Source organism: Marmota marmota, unplaced genomic scaffold, assembly GCF_001458135.2.
Source record: "Marmota marmota marmota unplaced genomic scaffold, marMar, whole genome shotgun sequence".
In the NCBI taxonomy this organism is placed as follows: Eukaryota; Metazoa; Chordata; class Mammalia; order Rodentia; family Sciuridae; genus Marmota; species Marmota marmota.
Genome location: NW_025999842.1, coordinates 60767633 through 60784505, shown reverse-complemented (window position 1 = coordinate 60784505; position 16873 = coordinate 60767633). Strand labels below are relative to the sequence as shown.

Sequence of the window (16873 nt, the reverse complement as noted above, 5' to 3'; positions counted from 1 at the left end):
GTGGCCGGCCGTTGAGGCGGTCGGCAAATGGCGACCCGAGCCCCGGGCGCCGACCCCGGGCACCTCTGTTGGTGTCTGCGTGCAGAGGAAGGGCGAGCGGGGAGTGTAACTTAGCGAAGTCCGAGGACCTCGAAAACCCAGCAGCTTTCCTTTTGTCTCCTAGAAACTTGTGTTCTTTGGGGACAAACGGGTTAAGTGAGACTGGGAGGCATCATCAACTGTCTCCGCGGGATGAGAGAAGTTGGTAACTTTTCCATTCTTGGAAGCGGGAGGATCTGCCTTAGCGTCGGTCCTTATTAAAGGGGAACTTCTTGGTTTTCCAGACCTGCGGGGTTATTTGTGCCGTGTCCTGCTCCTTGGAAGGGGGACGCGGAACGCGTGGTGGATTCTAAGTAGTCTGTGAATGTCCCTTAACGTGACCGAGCAGTCCGTGTTTACCACGGCTCCAGTACTCCATTCCTCTCTCCCTTTCTCTTGTTTTTCTTTCTGAGCGCTGTTGTTAAGTCAAGATGCTTGGGAAGGAATTGACCTTTTATTCCATGGTTACTTTATTGACTGTGATCCAAGATGAAGTTATTTATGGGCATTCTGATATCAGTGTAGGTTAACTTAAAACTCTTAATAAAAAACTTAAAACTTTCTAAATCTCAGTACTGTGTTGTACTCTTTAGAGACCCAGAAAATTATATTAACATGTTTTGCCTTTGCTCCTCCTGTAAGGGTTTCCAAAGTAGTGAAGTTGTCGACTTGGCAAAAGGAAGAGTAGCATAAAATAGACTTTTAGGATTTTTTTAAGGGGTAAATTTCAGTGTACAGTTTTCGCTGCATCACTCTTATTTATGCTTAGTCACTGTTTCTCACTGTAGAAATTTAATTGGTGATAATATGGTGTTTTGCTAATTTCTTAAATTGCCAGTTTTTTTTTTTTTAACCTGAGGCTTTAATGTGGTCAAATAAACCATTTGTGTGTGTGTGTGTGTGTGTGATTCTAGTAGAAGTGGGTGGAATTTTGTGAATAAGAAAACTGAAGTTTGCCTATGTATCTTAATCGTTCTGGGTATTAATTTCAAGCCATTGCTTCTCTATATAGGTTTAGCATTGGAGGACTTTTTATTTTTCCCCCTAATGCTGTGCCCAAATAAAATAGCATTAAAAAGCAATACTATATAAATAATTGTTAACATTTTGAGATTCTGCCTTTAGTAACTTAAGGTCACTAAAATAGGCATGTGTTTACTATTTGATAAAACATGTTTCTAAGATATAATTTTTCACATAGGATAAACTATGGTATTCCATATCATTTTGAATAGTCTTTAAATGAGTTTCCCAGGCTGCTTATGTTGATAAAAGGAGTTAGTACTTGCTGAGCATTTTACTGTAGAATGGCATTGTAGTTGTACAACACTTTGATGATAAAGTCTTGAGTCAGCCTATATAAAATATTTAATTCAAGTTCATTGAGATAAAATAGATGAGATTCACTTTGGACTAGTTGCTTCTGTATTGTAGGTAGCTGTAGGTGGATGTTAGATACAGACAAGCACACCTCAATTAAAAAAGTCTTTTACCAAAAAAAATCTTTTTTTTTTTTTTAAACACTGAGTAATGTTAACTCCAGACCTGCGGGAGTATAGTACTTCCTCACAAACTGCATTTAGTAAGTTTTGTAAGTTTAAACGACCACATAAAAATAATTATACATAAAACTTTATTTAAATGTCGCTATTTTGTAAAGTGGATTGCATCTGTTTCTGAGACCTACATGTTTATATCCTGTTGGACACACATGTAATTGTAACCAAACTTCACAGAGTTCTAGATTATTTTCAGAGCAGATTAGTTGCCTCAAGGTCAAAAAACTAAGATTCCTTGTAAGCCCATTCCCTGTACCATGATACCCATCTTAATAAACTGAGTTTTCGCATTTGGGTGGATTATTTTTATCTAAGTATCAACTCAATTAGGCTCTCGTCTGAGTATTAAATAGTTACTAATATTATTTCAATTTCTGATGTAAGTCTATTATAATTTCATTTGTTTATTTAGTGGAGAACATTGTAAGTAGTTAGAACTTTCACTTTGGAATGAGCTGTTCATGACCATGACCATATTTAGAAATGGAAGACGTATGTTTTGATTATATCATATTTGGAAGGATAAACACTTGAAGAAAAATTTTAAAAAGCCAGGATCAAAGTTTAATAAAAGAATATACCTTGTAACCTGTAAGCCAATTTGGAATGGGAGCATGTGCTTTGAGGTGAGAATTGAACTACAGTATATTTCTTATCTTGGTTAGCCACCTCCACTTCCCCCTTTTTAAATTACTTAATTAATTAATTTCAGTGCTAGGAATTGAACCTAGGACCCTGCAAAACAGGGCAAAAACACTACCACTGAGCTACAACCCCCACCCTGCCTGCTTTTTAAAACAGTGAATACCATGTCCTGCAAAGGTGTAGATTTACTTTGATCTTTAAAACTGTGAGTGTACCTGATAAGCAAATCATTCAGCAAGTATTTGTACTTATTGTACATTAATACCTCTGACTATGCAAAGATGAACTGATTGCTAAATTTGAAATTTCAATTATGAACTTTCTTGTAATAATGGTTGATTAATGGAACACATCTGTTTCCACATCAGCCCTACATTGGAACAGCATGTTATTGTTTAAGTAGATTTTTATTTTATCTAATACCATGTTAATTGTAATATTAAACAGTAGGCTGATGTTCTTCCTATTTTGAGTTTTTCCTCACCTTGTACCTTACTATGGCATCTGAGCATATGCAGACATATACCTATTTTTATTTTCGAACCTGGTGCCTTTTTATTGTCCCAATAACTAGCCTGCTAGGCTGATTAGGGAATTAAAATAATAGAACAACTGGGAGGTAGATATTTCCTTTTCTTTGTTTTGGAACCCCATTTTACTATTTTCTTTTATCATAATTTTTCATACCCGTGTTTACATGAATCTGTAATCAAGGCAGAGTTTTGAATGCAGAGAAAACAAGAATGAATTAGACAGAGATGGTCCTGACTTTCAAAGGCCTTATAGTTTTCTTGTGGAGAGAGATAGTAAACAGAATAATGATTTCCTTTGAGTTGTCATTAGTATTATCAGGGAAAGTGCAGCTGTATAATGAACACACATAGTAAGGGATCCTACCTTGCTTTGGGGTACATAGAAAGGTAATATTAAAGCAGAGACCAAAGAGTTGAGTTAGCATGATGTGGGGAGGGGAAGCCTGTGTATCTGTGTCTGTTTAGGAGATGAGCAGACAATAAGAACAGCCCTGAGGTAGTCATCTGTTTTGAGTACATTAGCATAATTTAAAATCATGCAGGTTTACAATTCTTCATTTACTTATTTCCATATGCATTTGGATGAATTTGAAAAAATATTGGGGGGCACTATCTCTATGCTTTAAATGACCAGCTCTCATTTTATTGTATGGGAAAATGCCATGTCTTAAAACTATTTTTAAGGATTGCTTGTCAGCCACAGAGTATGAGTTGGCAAGGAATGTCTGTTAGACAAAATAAATAAATAAATAAATAAAAATATTGTAAAGCATTTTATTGTTTACAAATAGTTGCATTTCATTGTTTACAAGTAGTTTTTAGTCTAGTAAAACTTTCCACTAACTCATATTTAAGTGTAAATTAGTAAAGATGTGATTTGGCAGGTAAAAATCCTGATTGGAAATAGATTTTTCAAAAAAACATTGTTTCAAATTAAACTCATCTTGAACTTGAATCCTTTAATTTGAGCAACATGTTTTCTAATTGGACCTGCTCTGTCACTGTTCCACTGAGAAATCAGGGATTGATGATTTTAAACCTGTTTCACAGGATTTATGAGTAGTTGTGTAATATTTTATGAAGATGTTTTTAATTTGATGGCCAGCAATCCTGATTAAAAAGAAGATGGATCTGGGAAAGCTTTAAATTTTGAAGCTGAGGGCTCTCTCCCCAGAATGCTCCCCAGCATGACTGTTATATTTTCTTATTCTTAATATATTTAATTGTAAAATGAAATTTAATGTGATTGCTCCTTTGTAAAGTTATTTTGAGAATTATTAAGTTAATAGTGTTTCATATGTTTATGTTGAACCTTACCAATGTAAATTAGTTTAAAAATAATTTTAAACACATACATTCAAAGCAAAGTAATATGCTTTTATAATTAGAAAGGACCAAAAAGACTTTCTTGACCACAGGGTGATTAAGTGTTGGAATAAACCACAAGTAAAGTTGTGTAATCTCCGTTCCGCAAATAACATCTTAAAATTGAAACTAGTTACTGAAGAGCTGCCTTATTTTCTTAAACTTTAATAAGGAAACATGTCTTATTGCCCTTGTATATTGATCAGATACAGATTTAAGTGCTGCCGTCTCTGCCACTTAACCAGGTCAATGTCCTTGGGCAAGTCACTTCTGAACCTGTTTTCTCTGGGTCATTATGAGGATTTAGAGACTTAATATATGCAAAGAAGGATAAAGTAAAATAAATAGTGTTCTCTTTTTCTTCTAAGTCTATTTCAATACATAATAAGCATTATGGACTTGTAGCTATGGATTCTTTCTTTTTCCATTATTTTTATTGTTTATATTCTTATTCAGAGAGGAATAGTGTAAAAGAGGCTAGTTATTTTGAAGCTTGAGAACCCTCTACTTTCCTTTTGAAAGTTGTTGCTGTTTAACTCAGGATTTCAGCAGTTGCTATTTTAAATACTTTTGAATTGAATTTTAAGATGTGTTCTGCTTGGTGTCGTCCTGTGATGGTGTGTAGTATAACATCAACTGTCCCTACAAGTCTTTAGAGCAGTGGTCACTTCAGTTGAAATTGTTTGTTTTTAGGTTTCTCTCTTAGTAGCAGTCAAGCTTATAACTTTCAGCATGTGGGATGAACTTGGTCTAGTTGTTACAAAATAAGACAGCTACAGCTGTTTTCAAAGTGTGACCCTCAGTAAGATTGTCCTCTTATTAAAGTTTCTGTGAATATCTGCTTAAATTACAAGCATTTGTTATCATTAACTTGTCATTCTATTATGATTCTTTTAGCATGCCTATTTTTAATTTATAGGTTATATACTTGCCTATAAATATTTTGAGTAAAAATAAGTATTTAATTCATAATTTGTAATTTAAAAACAATGTAAAAACATAGTGTTGGTGTTGAATGTGTACCTTTTTGTCATGATATCATTGAATATCATAATATCAACTCTGAACATTCCTAATTAGGAAAAGCTCCTTTAGAATCAAGCTTCAACTGGAGAAAAAGATGTAGCATTTTGGGGAGCAATTACTTTAGCCACTTGGAACCAAGATAGAATTTATTGGAAAAAACCCCAGAGAACTAGCAGTAACTCTTTACTCATGAGTGAAGAAAATGGGTTAAGAATCTGTTTCTTCTCTAGAGAATTAAATACTACAATGTAATTTAATTTGGGAAATAATAGAGTTGAGTTTTCCATACCATCCACAAGCACAAACACATAATAAATAATTAGCAAGAGAGGTCTGAAGTTGGGAAGAGGTGTCTGAGCAGGATGTATAAATTAGTTTTCTGCATATGACTGATAATAGAGACTTGCGAAAAAATGAAAGAATTTATAGAATGAATGGAGAAATGTATACATTGAATAATTTGGAACCCTGAAGAAGAGTAATTTTTAAGAGAAGACTAAAGAATAGCCAGAGAGTTAGGAAACTGGAGAAGTGTACACAGCATGTAAAGTAAAGAAAGATAACTGTTCAAAAAGAAGGGGTTAGTCATTATAATGTTAGGGCCAGGGACGATGGGGGTCTGAGGAAAAAAAAAAGCCCTTTAATTTTAGGAGGATCTCAATAGAGCAGTTTTATTGAGGAGTAGTAACAATAAAGCCACATAAGAGGTTTCAGCAATGTATGGGAGATTAGAAGATTTTTTTTTTTTTCTTTCTGAACATGTGGTTGAGTAGCAAATAAGAATGGTGGCAAAAGGAATATGGTATACTTTGTTTTTACTAACAAAAACCAATAAAAAAGTTAATTATAGAAAATTCATTGAATAAGCTCACTTATAATTAAATGTGCTTATGCTTTCTATACTAGCTTTAAAAAGCAAGAAAGACCATTAAATATCTGTAATGTCTTGATATTATTTTACAAGTACTAGAAATCTGAACTCCCTAGAGTAGCATATAGTTCTCATGATTTGCCTTATTCCCACCTGGCCTCGTTGCTCTACCTTATATTTTACCTTGACCCAACAATACTAGGAAGAGTTAATATATTTTGTCAATTCATGCTTCTTTTCAGTTGCACAGGCTATTATTTTAGCATGGAATGCCTCCCTTACCAGTTTACTGATCCATACTTAAAGACAATTCATCTTTCAAGACTGTGCATTCTTCTCTAACCCCTATCCATACTGATTATTTTATAAATGTGATAGGATTTTTACTGTCACCAACCTCCTGCTGTTGAGAAAAGGCTCTATGATTTACTAGTCTTTATATTGAAAAATGGTCATGATAGCACACATCTGTAATTTCTCAGGAGCCAGTCTGGTCAACATAGCAAGACCCCATACCCCCCCCAAAAAAAAAAACAGTAAAAAAATTTTTCAGTAAATCTTTGTTGCCACACCAATGCAGTGCCTAGGACAGAGTATCTAAACAATAAATAGATGTAATGAATGAATGGAAACTGAGGTCTTTAGAAGTGTTTTACCCACAGATACAGAGCTTGAGCTAGAACTTTTATTTTCTTGATAAATTCTCTGTGTATTTTAATTAAGCCTTACCCTGTTAATTTGTTAGAGAATTTATTAGGCATATGTAGAAGGAGAGATTAGTAGATTTAATTGTACGTTAATTCATATATTTAGAAGAATAAAAAGAAAACTTATAGTAAAGTTTTGACTGGTAATAGTAATGAAATTGAAATGAGTATGGAATATGAATATGTCTCTGCAATATCAGGCATATCACAATCGCTTTAAAAAGGTAAAAGCTGGGCTGGGGGTTTAGCTCCTTGGTAGAGTGTGTGCCTAGTGTGTATAAGGCCCTGGGTTTAGTCCCCAACACTGGGAAAATTATAAAAAAGAAAAGGAAGGAAAGCAAAAACTAAAGCAGCCTCTAAAATCTGAAAGTTGAAGTACACATTAACTTGTTATTGGTATTAATTTATATACTACACAGTACTATAATTTAAGTATTATTTTGAAAGACATAATATGCTTTTTATGTATATTTTTACATGCTGTATACTTCCCACATGTCACTACTTTCTTTATGACATTTTAAAATACTCAAATGTTACTTGAAGTTCTTAAGTTCTTTCAAGATATATTGATTAAATATAAAATTAATTAAATATGTTTAGATATATCTTTAAATAAGATACGATGAATCAGTGATTTAATTTATATTATTGAGCAGTTTGAAAATCAACCACTTTTTGTCTAACTTCTTTTCTCTTTTATTTTAACACTAGAGCTGGACTGACCATTATGGAGGAGGAGCTGCAGCATTCACACTGTGTGAATTGTGTCAGTAGACGGTGTATGACCAGACCAGAGCCTGGGATTTCCTGTGATTTGATTGGTTGTCCTTTGGTTTGTGGAGCAGTTTTCCATTCTTGTAAAGCTAATGAGCACCGACTTCTGTGTCCATTTGAACGAGTGCCTTGCTTAAATAGTGACTTTGGATGTCCTTTTACCATGACCCGAAATAAAGTTGCTGAACATCTTGAAATGTGTCCTGCAAGTGTGGTATGCTGTACTATGGAATGGAACCGATGGCCAGTTAGTTATGCGGACCGGAAATCATATGAAAATCTAAGCAGAGATGTTGATGAAGTGGCTCAATTAGATATGGCCTTGGCTCTTCAAGACCAAAGGATGCTCTTAGAATCTCTCAAAGTAGCCACCATGATGTCAAAAGCTACTGATAAAGTATCTGAACCTAGAGAACAAATCTCAGTTAAATCCAGTGTCTCTGAAATACCACATGCTAATGGTTTGGTATCTGTTGATGAAGAATCTTATGGTGCACTTTATCAAGCTACTGTAGAAACAACCAGAAGTTTGGCTGCTGCTTTAGATATCTTGAATACTGCCACAAGAGACATTGGCATGTTAAATACAAGTCTTCATACTACCCCAGATGAAATGAATGAAGAACAAAATGACAGAGAAAGTTTGCAGGATAGAAACTTGAAAGACCAGGATCATCCTTATGAGGATGAGATAGGGGCAGTAGGTGGAATCGACCATACTGGCATAAGTCAGAATGCCCAGTCTGAGCAAAATGGTTCAAGTGATTTATTGTGTGACTTGAATGCAGGTTCTTATGGCACTTCTGTTCTTTGTAATGGCTTTCCTTTGGAAAATGTATGTACACAGGTCAAAGACCAGGATCAGAATTTTCAAGTTGATTCAAAACAAAGTAGCTTAACAAATGGAGAATGTGTGGCATCAGATGGTACTGCAGAATCTTCCAGTTCACTTTCAGTAGCAGCACAACTTAGAGAAGTAAAACCCTCCAGTGCTTTACCTAATGGCACCGTTCAGCATATCCTCATGCCAGATGATGAAGATGAAGGAGGACTGTATTGGAGAAAAGTAGACTTAGGGGACTTGAGGAATGTGGATGTCTTATCTTTCAGTCATGCTCCTTCATTCAAATTTCTTTCTAATTCATGTTGGTCTAAACCAAAAGAAGATAAAGCAGTAGATACATCAGATTTGGAAGTTGCTGAAGATCCTATGGGCCTCCAAGGAATAGATCTGATTACAGCAGCATTACTGTTCTGTCTAGGAGATTCTCCAGGTGGGAGGGGTATATCTGATAGTCGCATGGTTGATGTATATCATATTGACTTTGGGACGCAGACTTTTTCGCTTCCATCTGCAATATTAGCTACAAATACAATGGTTGGGGAAATAGCTTCAGCTTCAGCTTGTGATCATGCCAATCCCCAGCTTTCAAATCCAAGTCCTTTTCAGACACTTGGGTTGGATTTAGTATTGGAATGTGTTGCTAGGTATCAACCTAAGCAGCGTTCAATGTTTACCTTTGTGTGTGGACAGTTATTTAGAAGAAAAGAATTTTCTTCACATTTTAAGAATGTACATGGTGACATTCATGCTGGACTCAATGGCTGGATGGAACAGCGGTGCCCTTTAGCCTATTATGGTTGTACTTATTCTCAGCGTAGATTTTGTCCATCAACACAAGGAGCAAAGATTATACATGACCGTCATTTGAGGTCATTTGGAGTTCAGCCATGTGTATCTACAGTATTAGTAGAACCTTCTAGAAACTGTGTGTTGGGATTACATAATGACCATCTAAGTAGTCTTCCCTTTGAGGTCCTACAACATATTGCAGGCTTTCTCGATGGCTTCAGTTTATGCCAGCTCTCATGTGTGTCCAGGTTAATGAGGGATGTGTGTGGCAGTCTGCTTCAGTCTCGTGGAATGGTCATACTGCAGTGGGGGAAAAAGAAGTATCCAGAAGGAAATTCATCATGGCAGATAAAGGAAAAGGTTAGTTTAATCTTAATTGTGTCAATTTCTTTATTGGACATGAAGTAGGCACTTTAATGCTGCTGAATTGCTATAGTTAATAGCTTGTTGAAAAATTGATCATCCTTAAAATTTACTAAGTTAATATAATGACACATTTTTAAAGTGATAATTAATGAAGAACTAGAATAGTTAGAATTGTGATAATCACAAATTTATTGCAGAAATTTGTTTCCTAAATATAGATTCTAATCTAATATGGCAAAGGCCACTTCTGTTTCTTCAGGTGAGCTCTTCTGTACCCCCTCAATTCTTCTGTAATAACTTCCTTCATTTACCCTCTTTTTAAATTTGGCCTCTATCTGAAACACTGTCACCATTAGACAATGGAAGAAGCTAGGAGAAGGGTTTTTCTTACTTTGTCAGTTGGTCAGTTTCTTTCCATTCTTAGCAGTTTCTTTATTGGGACTTGGTTGTTTCACATGGAATCCAAATGGAGAGAGATGAGAAAAAGGCACAGCTATTGCTATATTCATTCTAGTAAGTGACCAGGGGAGTGTTAAGGGGCCAGGGGATATGAGTGGATGGATGAGAAAGTGTCTTAGGCTGAAGTGAGATAAGATAAAGATAGAGCAATAGAATTTGATATTGTGGGTGGAGACTGAATTTAGTACAGTACAAAAGAGTAACACACTGAGAACTGGAGCTAGAGATTTAGACATATCTAAAACAAGTCTGGGCTCCACCATTTCTCTCTTATAGTACTCGACTTTTGTCTACCTTGTATTTGAGGCACTATCCCATGGGAGAGAAAAGGTATTACAGATATCTGTGATTAAAGGTGGTTTTCATTTTAGAACACTTATAATATGAAACTTCACATTTTATAAAGTAGAAACAATTTTGATAAATGAAACATTTGGTTGTATAGTAGTCAAATTTCTGATTACTTTATTTTTAGCACCCTTAGCTTTTGTCTTTTACTTGTTGCTCCAACTTTGCTGAATTCTCCATCAGCTACTTCTCTGTTCTCTTGAGGATTTTTGACCAATAAATGAACACACAAATTGTTTTATGATTTTTGCCAAAAGGTAATTACGGTGGCAGAAAGCTTCATTAGCTCAGTGTTTCTGTGTGTTTTTGTTTTCTGGATGATTTGGTATCTCTCTCCCCTTTGGGATAGAACTCTATGTCTGGCTTTTTTTTAATCCTTCTTCACTGGTGTTAACAAAAAGGATAGAATGTCTTCTGGAGATTTTAAAACTCCTATCGAGATCTCATCTAGTCTTCTAAATTGCCATCATTTACGCAGATTACTCACATGTCTATAAACTGACCTTTTTCTCTACTGAGCTCCAGACCCCACTACACAAGCTTCTGCTGGACATCTCTCCTTGATTACCCCACAGTTTATGCAGACTCAACATGTCCAATTCACTCTACTCCCCTACTCTTCTTAATCTCAGAGTGGCATCATAGTATACCAACTTGCCTAAACCAGGGATCTGGGAGATAGGCTTGACTGATATTTTCCCCCTTTTTTGCCATATCTAGGTAATTTTGAAGTCCTATGTTTTCTTCTCTTTCACTGCCATTTTCCTAGTTCAGTCTAAGCTTTGATTCTCTCCTGGATTAATACTACAGCTTCCTCCTGTGGGGCTTCCTCCTCCAATTGGGCCCCACTCCAACATATTATCTATACAAGAGTTAGAATATTCATACTTTCATAATACAGTTTTTATACTGTTATTGCAATGCTTAAAACTCTTTAATATTTGCCATTTCCCCTGGGATAGAGGCCAAGTCCTTAATAAAACATTAAAAACTTCATAATTTCATCCTTACCTCTTCAGTTTCTTCTTGTTACTTTGCATTCCAGTCAAGATTGACATGCTTATTGTTTCCTGGTGTGTTTTCTTTCTTGCTAAGGTCTTTGAATATACTATCTCTAATATCCACATCTCCACGTATAATATGGTATATAGTATACATCATTACTTTCATTAACTTATTTAATCCACTATCCCTACTTAGCAGATGAGGAATCAATACATAATTTGTGCAAGTCAGTAGCTTTGTTTTTAATTATCTTTATATAAGGGGACCACAACAGTCATTGCTATACCATTTTATAGAAGGGACCTGAGCATCACAGATTTTGGGTTCTTGCAAGGAAGGGTCCTAGAACCAATCTCCCACAGATACCAAGGGACAATTACATTCTGTGTTCTCTAACTAAACATTGGCCTGTTGATAAACTTAGCTAGGATACCTAGACCTGCCTGTCTGATTCATGATTACGTGTCTCCCTTATTCTGCTCTCATGCTTATTACTTTTGTTTGGGTGGCTTTGTTTTCAATTGTAATGATGAGATGGGGTCACAGTGGTCATTGCTGCACTAATAAGATGTTAGTGCTTCTGGGCCTGGGCTGCTGACTAGGGAAAAAACAGGGAGTGCCCATATTTTTACCAATAGACATATGTACACAGATGGTAGGTTAGCATTTTGCCCTAAAACGTATTTTTAACAAAGACACATTTTTAGTTAAAGACACATTTTTAATGAAAATAGGATCCCTTTTATAGGAACTATATGTAAATTTTTAGAAGCATTTCAACAAATGTGTTTCTGAGTATTACTAGGTACCTTCAGTATTCTTGAGTAGTGGAAAGATAAGTGATTTTTACTACACTTTGTGGTGTAATAGGAATGGGAGAAGAACATGAAAAGAAACGAAACACTATTCAGTATATCCAGACCATGTGTAGTTCTGTGTAGGCAATTGAATAGATGGAAAAGAATAATGCATAGTAGATATTATTCTGGGAAGTGACCTTGAATTTATGAAGTTATGATTTTTAAAAAATTGTCCAGTAAGCCAGGTTGGAAGTGATTTTTAATGTTGGGTTTTGTTCTTTTTTGGGGGGGAGGGGTTGTTTATTAAATGTATTGAAGTCATTATCTCATAGAAGTGAGTTGTCTTTATAAATTTGACAAATTTACTTGAAAATGGATTTACTTTTAAATTTTGTAACTATTTGAAACTTTATATTGGATGTTTCTCTAACAAGATATATATGCAGTTAGAGCAAGAAATACATTTTGATTTTCTGTAAATTGATTTGTTTAAATCTAAAGTAGAGTTCTCTTCTAGGTATGGCGATTCAGTACTGCATTTTGTTCAGTTAATGAATGGAAATTTGCTGACATCTTAAGCATGGCTGACCACTTGAAGAAATGCAGTTACAATATCATAGAGAAACGGGAGGAAGCAATCCCATTGCCATGTATGTGTGTGACTCGAGAACTCACTAAAGAAGGACGTTCACTACGCTCAGTTTTAAAACCTGTACTTTAAAAACTAACTACCTGCATACACATGCAAACACCTAGTATAATTTCTTTGTAATATGTGATACTTTATTAATGTATTAAAGAGTACAGCTAGATAAATGTAATGTCATTATGTATATATATGTTTTGAAGTGATATATATTTTTATAAAGTACTGTTTAGTTGGAAAAATAATCGCCTTAATGTTTGAAATGTGTGGCATTTTTGGAACTTGCTGGACAGGGTGATTTAATCTTAGTTACATAATTTTCAGAATTAGTATTTTTGATGGTGTGCATATTTTGGTTCTTAAATGTTTTGCTTCTTAAAACTAGCAAGATCCTGACCAATTTATTCCTCATGTTTTCTATGGGTTAAGCCCACACAATCAAAAAAGCAAAACTTTGATTCAAATTTTTGCTGCATAGGTTTTTCAGATGAACACTTTCAATTGCTTAAGCACTGCCCTAAGATCCTTATAAAGTTTTTTATTATCTGGTTGTTCCCCTCTGACAATTATTGATGCACAGATGATCTCCAGTATACTTACATAATATTTAAAATTACAACTAGTGTTTGGTAATGCTATTTATAATGTTTTAAAGATAATTCACAAAGATGTTTTCATCTTATGTTCTTAAAACTTATACAGAGTGACCACAGGCAGCTTTCCTTTTTATTATATGCCACATCCAGAGATTTGTGGCCATGTGTTTTATGGCAGGTTAAAGCAAAAACATGCAAACAAAAAACAAGCCAGTGAATTTAATTGGAAACCATTCATGTTATTGTGTATTTGCTAAACATTTAATGTTTGAACAAAAATATACCTCATTTTAAGTTTGAATTTGGCATATTTTGCAAATACATTTCAAATATTCAGAATGCAAAGGGCTTAACTTTTTCATATGCATTTTAAAATTTTGCCTTTTGTAGTTTATAAAAATACAGCTATATTGTCTATATTGTTTTAAGACATTTAAAAATGTGAATTTAATGTTGTCTTTGTAAGATATCCAGCAGAGACCTGCATAGTTTGACAATCTCTCTGAAACATTTCCAAGTTAATTTCCTATACACTTCTTTACCAGAAAGTAAGAGTTGTATCTTCATGAAAAGATCCAGGGAGGATAGAGAAATATTCAAAAGCCTATTCTTGAAGTATTTTATTATAGTTTTATACTGTTAACTTGATGTGGTCACTTTAAAAATGAATAAATTTGCTGTATCAGTATTTAGGAAACATTGCAAAGATGGAGACATATACTTAAATAATTTGTCTTAGGTAAATTCTGGCATGTGGTAAGCTAAAATGGTGATGCACTTCCTGGTTATAAATGTCAACGTTGAATTATATTTTTACTTCCTACATTTGTCCCTGAGAGTGCTTTATGGTCACTGGTCCATGATTCCCATATATGGCAATCAGGATGGGCAGAGGTGTTACTTGGGCAGTAAAGAATTTTGAATTGCTGAAGATTTGTTTTGGTTGGATCAAGTTCTTATTATAGTTCAAAAATATAGGATTAAAGACTCATCAGTTGTTTTGCCTCAGCTCTCATTTTAATTAGTAGAATACTTACTTCTCAGTGCTTAACTATCATTTTAATTCTGAGATTGAATGGCATAAGAAGTCTCTATTTCTGTGAAAAAGTCAGAAACGAGATATCAAATACTATAAGGTAGTATTTTTTGTTAAACTTTTACTGAAGAATGTGTTTGTGGTTAGCCTAGCACAGGCATTAACTTTTTGTTTTATGGTTGTGCTTTTAAAAATCCATTGTTTTTAGGTTTAGATTTGTTATTTCCACACTGAATCATGAAATATTTAACATTTTTCCACCTTATATTTCTTTTACACATCTTTCCCTGTTCTCTTTTTTGTTGTGCCACCATATCATTTTGTTAAAATGTTTTCTCTGTGCAACATTTGTTTAAGTTCTAATAAAATTAATATTTTCCCCTTATATGTCTCATTAACTTAAAAAGAAAAACTTTCATTTAAATAAAATTTTAATACTTGTTTGATGAATTCAAAACACAGTCTTACTGTTTCTGGAATGTTGATTCTTCTGCGTGTTACAGGAGTTGCTGGTTGATTATCATTGCTAGCTCAGGTTTTACTGGTGAACTCTAAATTTTTCTGTAATATATAGAACTTATTAGTTAATTTTCTTTGCCCCTTGAGTGTCTTGAAAGTAGGCCCATCTAGAGATATTAAAAGGCTGCTAAGAGATTGTGGTGTGATTATTTTTCTAAAACTTGAAACCAGAACTTCCTATTTGTCCTCTTAAGCACGAAGAGGTTTGTATGTTGACCTAGTAGATTTTTATTTGCAAAGTCTTTGTTGATTGCTTAAGTCTTTGCTACCCAGAAAGATAAAGGGCAAGCATCAAAATGGAGGAAAATATCTAAATTCACTTTTATTCTCTTTATCCTTTCCCAGTACTGCTTAATAGCTTGCTTGCTCTTTCTTTTCTCTCTCTTTTCATTCTCTCTTTTTCTCTCTGTTCCTTTCCCCCTCACATGTCACTTGGGGTAAGAACAAATGGTCTGTTTTAACAAGGACTCCAGGTGATTCTGATGCACACAAAAAAATAAGATCTTAGAGGAAGACATACTATCTCTACCCTCTGATGTGTTATTAGAATGGATATATATGTGTATGTACGAATGTATAATCCAAAATTAAGAGTAATGATTGTGTTAATAGTTAAATTATATATGTTGTCTCAGTCTTAGAGCCATATGAGAAAATACATTGGGTATAAAAACTTGTCACTAGTATTTTAAACTTCACTAGTATTTTATGGTGTTTCTTCTGTTCAAAGGCAAGAATAGAGTACATTTTAGTTCATTAGTACTAACATTTAGCGTAGTCACACTTGTTTAGTGGTTGCAGAATGATGTGAACGTACTAGAATTGTAGGATAAGCAAAGAGAGTAGAAGTAGATAAATTCCAAATTAAATCCTACTAAAGTATTTGTAGGGATCCCTTCAACCCTATCAATAAGATTAAAGATCGACTTTCTGGTTTATCAGTAGTATAGAATTATTTTTGGTCTTTGTGCATATTCCATTAAGGCTATTCCTATCATCTGTCCTTTAACTTTGGATATTGGGGTCTTAGTAATGTTTAAGATACTAGAGTTTCTCATACCCCTTGAAGATACAGTAGTTTGTATTAGTATATTGATAACAGATTTTACTTGTGGGGATTTGAATACTTCTAGGTGAAAAATGCAAACAGATTTCTCCATGTTTTGCATCCCAAACTGAAAAGAGATACGGTTATTAATTATTTTTAATATATATTTTGGTTGTCAATGGACCTTTTTTTTTGAAAAGGGGATTGAACTCGGGCACTAAACCACTGACCACATCCCCAGCCCTATTTTGTATTCTATTTAGAGACAGGGTCTCACTGAATTGCTTATGGCCTTGTCATTGCTGAGGCTGGCTTTGAACTCAGTATCCTCCTGCCTCTGCCTCTGGGATTACAGGCCTGTGCCACCATGCCCCACTGGACCTTTATTTTTATTTACTTATTTTTATGTGGTGCTCAGAATCAAACCCAGTGCCTCACACATGCTAGGCAAGCGCTTTACCACCGAGCCACAACCCTATTCCTTATTAATTTTTTAAAATTTCCTAAAGAAAAATGACACAAACATTGAAAATGTGTTTCCTCCATGACTTACCATATTAGGAGGTGATATGACTGGAACCTACAGAGTTGGTTGTTAAGAAGTGCAATAGAAGGGGAGTAATTTGCCCCTGTTCTCTGGACAAATGTTTTTGATGGAAAGCTCTTTCCTGATATGTGCCTGACTGGTTATCTCATTGCTGCTGTGAGTAGTGTTATTTAACATTTCATAAGGCCTAGGAAGCCTGAATATATTAGTTATGCCTTTAAAGTAAACCACACATCTATTCCAATGTGTTTAATTTACTGGTAGATTTGTTAGTATTTATCTAAAACATTTCCAGAAGGTTTGAGTTAG

At 34.6% G+C, this 16873-nt stretch overlaps 1 protein-coding gene across 1 annotated transcript; it reads left to right on the top strand.

The window, feature by feature from the left end:
* Fbxo30 (F-box protein 30) lies at positions 1 to 14833 on the top strand. Its single transcript, XM_015502031.2, has 3 exons — positions 1 to 240; positions 7499 to 9554; positions 12690 to 14833. The coding sequence occupies exons 2-3, from the start codon at positions 7515 to 7517 to the stop codon at positions 12891 to 12893; spliced, it is 2244 nt and encodes a 747-aa protein (XP_015357517.1). The 5' UTR covers positions 1 to 240; positions 7499 to 7514; the 3' UTR covers positions 12894 to 14833.
* Positions 14834 to 16873: the final 2040 nt, after the last annotated feature.

Bases quoted from the DNA above. Each gene is read 5' to 3' on its own strand.
- Fbxo30 (XM_015502031.2), top strand. From the start codon at position 7,515: ATGGAGGAGGAGCTGCAGCATTCACACTGTGTGAATTGTGTCAGTAGA. The intron at 9,555-12,689 runs GTTAGTTTAATC...GTTCTCTTCTAG, and splicing joins CATGGCAGATAAAGGAAAAG to GTATGGCGATTCAGTACTGC.